At 41.4% G+C, this 8,489-nt stretch overlaps 2 protein-coding genes across 3 annotated transcripts in view; both read right to left on the minus strand.

The window, feature by feature from the left end:
* Window positions 1–370: 370 nt before the first annotated feature.
* On the minus strand, window positions 371–5,361 carry hnrnpaba (heterogeneous nuclear ribonucleoprotein A/Ba). Of its 2 annotated transcripts, none has more exons than XM_072663808.1 (9): window positions 5,275–5,361; window positions 4,625–4,816; window positions 2,977–3,145; window positions 2,721–2,879; window positions 2,474–2,629; window positions 2,160–2,247; window positions 1,576–1,731; window positions 1,379–1,461; window positions 371–1,119 (listed from the first exon to the last, which is right to left on the minus strand). In XM_072663808.1, exons 2-8 carry the CDS (start codon window positions 4,807–4,809, stop codon window positions 1,394–1,396), a joined length of 981 nt encoding a protein of 326 aa, XP_072519909.1. In that variant the 5' UTR covers window positions 4,810–4,816; window positions 5,275–5,361; the 3' UTR covers window positions 371–1,119; window positions 1,379–1,393. The 2 variants fall into 2 exon arrangements, with proteins under 2 accessions (XP_072519909.1, XP_072519910.1); XM_072663809.1 differs by having other exon boundaries at window positions 5,253–5,338.
* Window positions 5,362–5,986: 625 nt separating this feature from the next.
* nme5 (NME/NM23 family member 5) overlaps window positions 5,987–8,489 on the minus strand; it is a 5,253-nt gene continuing 2,750 nt past the window's right edge. The window contains exons 3-5 of the mRNA XM_072663760.1: window positions 6,686–6,786; window positions 6,489–6,607; window positions 5,987–6,227 (exon numbers count right to left, since the gene is read on the minus strand). Of these exons, the coding sequence (XP_072519861.1) occupies window positions 6,159–6,227; window positions 6,489–6,607; window positions 6,686–6,786 (289 nt within the window). The 3' untranslated portion in view covers window positions 5,987–6,158. The remainder of the gene's footprint in view (window positions 6,228–6,488; window positions 6,608–6,685; window positions 6,787–8,489) is intronic.

Raw genomic sequence — 8,489 nt, forward strand, 5'->3', positions numbered from 1 at the left:
AACAAAGATATTTGGGATATTTATCAGGTTCAGGTGAATTCGGCATTCTATACCATAGAGAAACTGACTGTGGTGCTAGGGACTCACCATATGTACCACAAAACAGCCATTTTTGTAGGAAAGAAAGTCTAAAATAGTTTATTTTCTTCTTAATGATGCAGAAAAATAGAAGGGAATTACAGTTTGAGGTTCTGCATGCTTCACTCTCCAGCCACGTAATTCACAACCACTTCCACGAGGGACGTTCTGTGGAGAACATGCAGTACCATGCAGCATCAATCAATCATCAGGCTTGGTCCGTTTTCAGAGACTGCAGATCTACAGGCATACATTAATCACTCATTTAAAAGCATTAGACGTACAATAGACATCTTAAAAACCAAGTTTATTTCCACCAAATTTGTCCAAGACACTGGAGGAATGAGATTCCAGTGAGCGAGGAAGAATCCTCTTACAGTTACAGGTGTATGCTTTGAGGTATTGTTTTACCACGATTAAAGCCACTTTTTTTAAATTAACCAATAAGACGGGAAGAATTCTTAAAAGCAAGACAAGAAATTAAGCAGAAGGGGGGAAAACAAGAACTTAAAGTTAACAGAATAAAAGGAAAATGTCACCTAAGGAACTTTATGCCAGCAAATTACACAGAAGCTTTACAATCTCGTTTCATAATCCCTTTTCAGCTCACCTCAAACTTTGAGCCATGCAACACAGAGCACAGGAGGAAACAGGAAAAAAAAAGACTAGGTACGGAAACGCCAACAAAAAATTAAACAAAATCATTTATTATGAAAAAAGGTTTGAGAGCTCTGCAGCTAGGTGTGGTAAATACAGCCAAGATGTAAAATACAACCATACAATACATTAGATTCAAAAAGGTACCAAAAAGTACAGTAAAAAAATAACACTTCCGTCTCTGGAAATGTAAAAATGGACAAAACGAAAAAGGTATAAAACAAAAAATAAGTGAAAAGTGACATTTGCTTCCCCCAGTTCCTTATGTTGTTGTCTGTACAAAATGGAGCAGAAGGCCAGATTCTGCCAAACATCCAAAAGTAAAAGACTGAACCCGTGTTCACTGGGACCAGTTCACTGGTTGCTGTTCTGGAGTCTTGCGACCTTTAAAAAGAGAAACAGGTTTATTTGCTTTAAGCAGAAAAAGAAAAGAACACGAAAACAGACGTCATGAACAATTCAATCATTCCTTTATTATTATTATTATTATTATTATTATAACTTCTCTTCAGTACTCAGTCCACATCTTCCCACCCCAAGAACACGTTTTTCACCTCAATGTTGAACAAACGAATACAAATAAAGTCCAACAAACACTCGTGTTTAAGTGAAAGAGTGGAAACAACAAAGTTACGCTGCATACCTGCACTACACATGATCAGTATGGTTTGTAGCCCTGGTGGCCACCACGTCTTGGAGTTTTCCCATAGCTCGTGTTGCCCTGGTCTGAGGTGGAGTTGGAGAGAAGAGCACAGAAGAGAAATCTGAATACGCCTGGTTTTGAATTACGAAACAAAAAGAAACCCCCTTCGTCTGGTGGTTAATTTGAAAATGCCTTACTGTAGTCATAGCCACCCCCATAGCCATAATAGCCTGCTGAATAATCGTAGTTTCCATAGCCTCCATATCCACCATAGCCTTGCTGACCACCGTAGCCATAGCCTTGGTTTCCATAGCCCTGATTCCAGTAGTTGTTGCCTTGGTTCCAGTTGTTTCCTGCAAGTGACAAAAAAAAAAAAAGGTTATTAGGATATACACACACATTTTAGGGTGAAGTTCATCAACCTACAACACACACTTGGAACAGCCTACTATTACATTAGTGTGGAGTTACTTGTACTACAAAATCCCCTGCTACCAACACAACTAACTAAAGGTAAAGGTGCACGTATTGGTCACTGTACAGCAAAATGTGTCCTCCGCATTTAACCCATCTGTGATGGTGAACACACACACACACTAGGGGCAGTGAGTACACACACACCCAGAGCGGTGGGCAGCCAACTACAGCGCCCGAGGAGCAGAGAGTGTAAAGTGCCTTGCTCAAGGGCCCAACAGTGGCAGCACTGAACCGGCAGCCCGGATGTACTCCAGGGCCAAAGTACCACTGCACTACAATCCAAAGCACTGATTTAAACACTTACCACCACGCCCCCTGCCTCTGCCTCCAAAACGGCCGCCGTACTGCTGCTGCTGATAGACCTCTTTAGGTTGGGCAATCTTGATCTCGCACTGAGGGAGGGGAAAACAAGGGAAATTTAGTTTAAGCATGGATGGATCCAAATAGAAGTTGCTGTGATCTATACAGTATAATACTAAAACAGTATTAGGTGTATATATGAAAAGTAGTAATTCGTCTTGGACACAAGAGCAGCAAAGTTGGCCACTGCCTCCTCGTAACTGTGGTCCACCATTCCAGTAGGAGAAAATGTTAAATTAAATAAATAAAAATACTCACAAGGCCTTCTTTTCCATTGGAGTCCTTGGTTCCGCTGACATTGTGGTATTTCTTCTCAAGGATCTTCTTGACTGGTTCTTCCTCCTTAAAACTGATGAAGACAAATCCTCTTCTCTTGTTTGTCTTTGGGTCCATTGGAAGCTCGATAGTCTCAATCTGCAACAGATTAGAAATAAATAAAAACATTAAACTCAAGCCTCAAACACTCAGAAAATAGGCCTTGGACCAGCTCATTAGAGGATCCTACCTCTCCAAAGGCACCGAAATACTCTCGAATCCTCTCCTCTGTCGTTTCAGGGTTCAGACCACCAACAAAGATTTTCTTCACCGGCTCCTTCTTCATCGCCATTGCTTTCTTCGGGTCGATCTGCCGTCCGTCGAGCCTGTGCTCTTTCTGTGCCAGCACCTGCAACAGAGAGAAACGGCGCAGAGTTTAGCGACAGGCTTTGGCATGAAGCTGAGAGTTAAGAGAGGAGTGCGTTTAACAGTCGACCATAACTTACTTTCTCTACACTTGCTGAATCTTTGAACAGAATGAACCCAAATCCTCTTGACCGTCCAGTGTTTGGGTCCATTTTAATGGTGCAGTCTGTCACCTCACCAAATTTAGAGAAGTAATCTTTGAGATCCTTTTTACTAGTATCCCAGCTGAGGCCCCCAACAAACATTTTCCTAGAGGAATAAAGTATGCGTACTTCAAAAATAAGATAAAACAATAAGGGGGGCTTTACAGCCTGTAACATACATAATTAAGAACGTAAGGGCACTGTTAGGGCAGGGTGCCACCTTAACAGATTCACTGACGATCAAATCAAACAACGTTTTACAGATGAAATGAAATGTGAGGCTAGTGTTGGGCGATATGTACCAGTATACAGTCCCTGTTCCAAAATTTAGCCCAGTTTAGCTCGGTGGTTAACACTGGAATACTGTGTAAAGCTCCCTTTGGGGTCATTTAGAGAGTCGAGGGTACCCTGATTCAAATTTAAGACCTTGTAGGACAGCATTAGCAAATGTTACTGTGAACCGGCACACTTTAATGAGCACACGTAACGTCTACTACAAAAACTCAGAGTGGACTTACTGCAGCACAGTATAGGAAATGATTTGGCATCTGTTGCAAATTAGGAACGAAACAAACCAACATATTTGAATATAGTCCTGATCATGCAAACCTCTTTGTTCTAAATCTGGCATTTCTTTACATTGTATAGATATTTACATATACAACTTACAAGCCCCTAAAGTGTCAAGACTAGGGGGAGAAGTGTGTGTATATACACACACACACACACTTAAGACTTAAATCCACCCTCAAACTAACTAACAGATTATTCTCCTTGAACCTAAGTGCCAATTTAATAAATTACTCCCTCGGTTTAACTAAACTATCCCCTCCAAACTGACGGAGTGAACTGCAAACTGCAAGGTTGAAGAACAAGCAATTTAATAAACGTCGGCCGTTTGTGTCACATCAATACTTCAGGGGCTCTAGATTTTTTTTATATAATTTGTGCACCACTGTGCAGATATGCAGGTTATAGACTTAAATCCACCCTCAAACTAACTAACAGATCGTTCTCCTTGAACTTTGTTTCAACAAGTGCCAATTTAATAAATTACTCCCTCGGTTTAACTAAAGTATCCCCTCCAAACTGACGGGGTGAACTGCAAACTGCAAGGTTGATGAACAAGCAATTTCATAAACGGAGGTGGTTTGTGTCGCATCATTACTTCAGGGGCTCTAGATTTTTTTTTAAATATAAAATATAATATATAATATGCAGGTTGTAGATTTGTGTTTTAACGGCAATTATGCCTATATGCATGTATCTCACATAGTATCACTATGGCAGGTCTCAATTATTATTAATTATTATTATTAATTATTATTAACTTAATTCAATTTAATAAACAAAAAAAAAGTGAATTTAAAATCGTGATACTGGAGGATCCTTAAAATATCGTGATGCTAAATCAGAGCAATATCGCCCACCACTACAACGGTCATGATGGAGGTGCTGGGTGAGACCAGGCCCCGCGGCCATAGCGCCCATCCCCCTCCACACCGCACATGGCGCCAACAAAGGAGGGGAGGACAAAGACCCCTGCAGGCGTCTCAAACACCGCGTTTCTGGGTGTTTTACGTACCCGGCATCTTCCTCGCCTTTGCTGGCCTCTATCTGGCCTCCCTCGTTGGCTCCATTTTGATCGCCGGCCTCGTCTTTGTCCCCGCCGGCGCCGCTGGCCTCTTCATAACCCTCCTCCCCGTTGAAGTCATCGCCTTCGTGCCCGTTTTCCGACGTTTCCATAAACTGCTGCTCGGCATCAGACATGACGACTCTAGAAAAGTTACAAATCGGTTAATAATAATAATGAATCCGGCCTGAAATGTGGCGCTGGGTTATGTAAGGAAATGGCTGCCACCATTTTTTTTCCCCGTTAGCCTAAGCTAACCAGTTAGCATTAGCAGCCAGCTAGCTAACAGCTAAATGTGGGGTAAACAAGCACAGAAACAAGACAGTGCGGGCATTTCTGCAGCCTGGGGATGTACTGCAATTAAACTGGAGCCTAATTCGTGGTTGGAAATGCCCCGATTTGCAGGTAAACGCGCTTACAGCCGCAGCTTGCTGAACAGCGCTAGCTAGCTAGCTACCTAGCATCTCGCAGCTGCCATGCCGCTCGCGTGCACTTACGTAAGATTCACCCCCCCCACGAGAAGCAGCAGCTGGGCGATAACCTGGTATCTGCAGACTGCGTCTAAAACAACATTACTCACAGTTCCGAAACGGAGCCGGTACCTTTAAACGTGTGATTCTCCCGAAACTCGGAGCGCTGGCTGGAGTTCCTCTGAGTGAGCTCGTCCTCGCTGCGCCGCCAGCGGTAGGTTTTATATTACTGGCCATGGAACGCGGGTGGAAGCGCTTGATTGGTCCGAGCAAGCTGCTCGTCATTACGCTGGCCAATGAGGAGAGCGCGGAGCTACGTCACCGGGTAACGCCCCCTAAAGGCGCTACTTCTGAACCCACGGGAAGGAGGTTTAGTCTTGTTTTTAGTAAAAATGACTGAATCTGAATTAATAAAAACAACAGTTATAAGGTGTTTAAGACTAAAAATGAAATTAAAAAAAATAATAAAATAATATTTATATAACCATATTAATTTTTTCCTTGTTTTAAGAAGGCAAAACATTTGATAGAGGAGAGTGTAGAGTGCTGGGATATTGCTCTCTCTCTCTCTTTCTCTCTCTCTGTGTGTGTGTGTGTGTGGTCATTAAAAATCTAGAAACAAATGATGAGATAAATAACTTTACTAATGAGAACATTACACTGAAGTGAAAACACTTAATATTAATGTATTATATTAATATTATATAATCATATTTTATTATATTATATATAATTATAATCATATATTAATAATTGTACATGTTTTGAAAAAATAATTTAACACTATTAAAATAATGATGTGTGTATGTATGTATAAATAGGTTTTATATTATGCTGATGGCAAGTCTAGGTGTGTGTTATTGACATCAATCAGAGTGCAATATATTTTAAATAAAATATGAAGGAAACCAAAACATTTCTCCCAAAAATTATTTATTTTTTAAACAAAACATTTTGTGATAATTCAGATTACTGCTGGAAGACTCATGCAGTCAGAGTAGTTCGCTTTTCTGTGATCACTCTGCATCCTGAACTACAGTGGGTTTATTAGGGTTATTGTTCATCAGCCAGTCAGCCAGCCATACCTAGAGAAACATTATACACCAAAAAAAACACATCATACACCATCATTATCACCTTTCTGAGATATGACTGTGAACAGGACCAGTTACGGTTACACTCAAGGCTTGATTTGCCACCCCCTGGTAACAAGTAGCACCCCTTTTATTACAGTAGTGTGTGAAATCTATGAGAAGTCCCAGTATAAGGGGAGAGAGAAAGTATGGCAACCCCCTCCCCGCCCCCCCAACCCCAAGGTGTTTAACAAATCGACCTCTGATACTTACAAAGGGGTCGGCTGGTTTACTCTTGCACAGTTCGGTAAGGCCGATGAGTAGCGTCGGGTTAATATACCGGCTCAGGTAATCCTTGGCAGCGTCGCCCATGGGAATTGGATCAATCACGGCTATGATAAAACAGGCATGCGTTCAAAACCAGGGAGTACATGACTGGATTAATCCACTGAAGACGGTGTCCCACTTACAGCCGGGAAACATGAATTTGAGCTCCCTCTCGGCCGCTGAGAAGGTTTCACTGCCGTGCACGGCGTTCCTCAGGTCAGAGGTCCCGTATCTCGCTCTTAAGCTGAGGATTAGAAATAAATACAAAATAATATGCATATAGTAGAGTAACAGTAGGACCGTATGCAGTGGTGGGCCTGTATGCAAACCGAAGGGTCTGCACTTAAAAATAAAGGTGCTTCAGACGGTTCTTTGACTGAGGCCCTAGAAGAACCACTTTTGGTTCTATGAAGGACTTTGAGGATCTAACGGACCATCTTTTCAATGCAAACATGGTTCTTTCAATGTTGTTCTAGGCCACTGCTCAAAGAACCACGTAAAGCACCTTTATTTTAATAAGTATAGCAGTTTGGGATGGACCTCAGGAGGGGAAATAGCCTGTAATATTTAGCTTATATGATGGCAGGCAGGACTGAAGATGCCGGCTGTAGATTCCTATAAAGAAAGGTGCTCACTGTTCTAGATGGTGCTTCTGAGGGGCATGAAAAACTGGGTCAGGTTCTGTTTCTTGAATGCTCTGTTGACCGGTCGTTCACAGGCTGTTAGTGGTTGTGTGAATGTAATCAGTGCAGGGAAGGGTGGCTGGCTAAAGGGAGTGAGGTGTGAACGGTGAGAGGGAGGGGGTCTTTGGTTTGGCCTTTCAAATCTGATGGCCATCTGTGGAGTTATTGTTAAAGGCCAATGGCCGAGAAGTCTGCTTATGTGCTCTGATTGCTTTTTACACCATTAAAAAAAATCACATTTACATGAGTAACTTTTTAGGTTATATATAATTAAAATAAAATATAATTAAAATAATTAAAAGTGGGGTTAAATTGGGTTCATGTTAAATTTATATACATATTTAGATTTCATTACATTACAGTTTTTCTATTCTCCCCCTCTTTTTGTTCTAATTTTATTTTATAGTGTTTTTATTCTTACACGAATGGTTGCAACTGTAATTTCCCTTCTGGGATCAATAAAGTATCTCTGATTCTGATTAATAAGTAAATTTAGTCTAATTAATGATTTGTGGTTGACCCACATTTGTGAGTTAATTAAAGAACAAATAGCAATATTATTTGGGGGGTCAAATCTGTCCTGTTTCTCCCAATTTGCTTTTGGCAATTAACCCACCAACCCACTGGCTCGTAGCTCCCCAAACACTAGCAATGCTCCCAACACTAGGAGGATAAAGACTCACCTGTGAACCCAAATGTATCTTCTGATAACATGACATAGAGATACATCTGAAAAGGCTTTATTTGGACACTATTTTGTGTTTGTAACTAATGTAAAACAGTGTCTCAGGCACCATTTCAGGGATTAACTCTCTCTGGTGGTGCTTTTAAAGGCCTTTAACTCTTTAGATATCTGATTCCAATGACTGAATTCTATAGAAATGTACTGCATGTTTTATTTCTCTGTAAAACTGACTGAGGTAGATTCAGTGACGTTTATGTGCATCTGCAGAAATGTACATGAAATGTATTGGATATCAGCATCTGCACAGATTTCTAATTTTCTAATTCCTTAATTTGGACAATAACATCTATTCTAGCTCATTAACAAAGACAAAGACTCTCTCTGCTACACTGGGCTTCTGCTTTTATTCCATCTGTGCAGTCAACACACACCCCAGGTATCGAACCCACAACCCTGTCTTCAATAGCCCGGAGCTCTAACCGCTGAGCCAACACTGCCCCCTGTACTACACCCCCCCCCCCCCCTTGTACTACACCCCCCCGGGATACTGCGATCATTCTGCTATGGGACATGTAGCTT

Source organism: Salminus brasiliensis, chromosome 19, assembly GCF_030463535.1.
Source record: "Salminus brasiliensis chromosome 19, fSalBra1.hap2, whole genome shotgun sequence".
Classification (NCBI taxonomy): domain Eukaryota; kingdom Metazoa; phylum Chordata; class Actinopteri; order Characiformes; family Bryconidae; genus Salminus; species Salminus brasiliensis.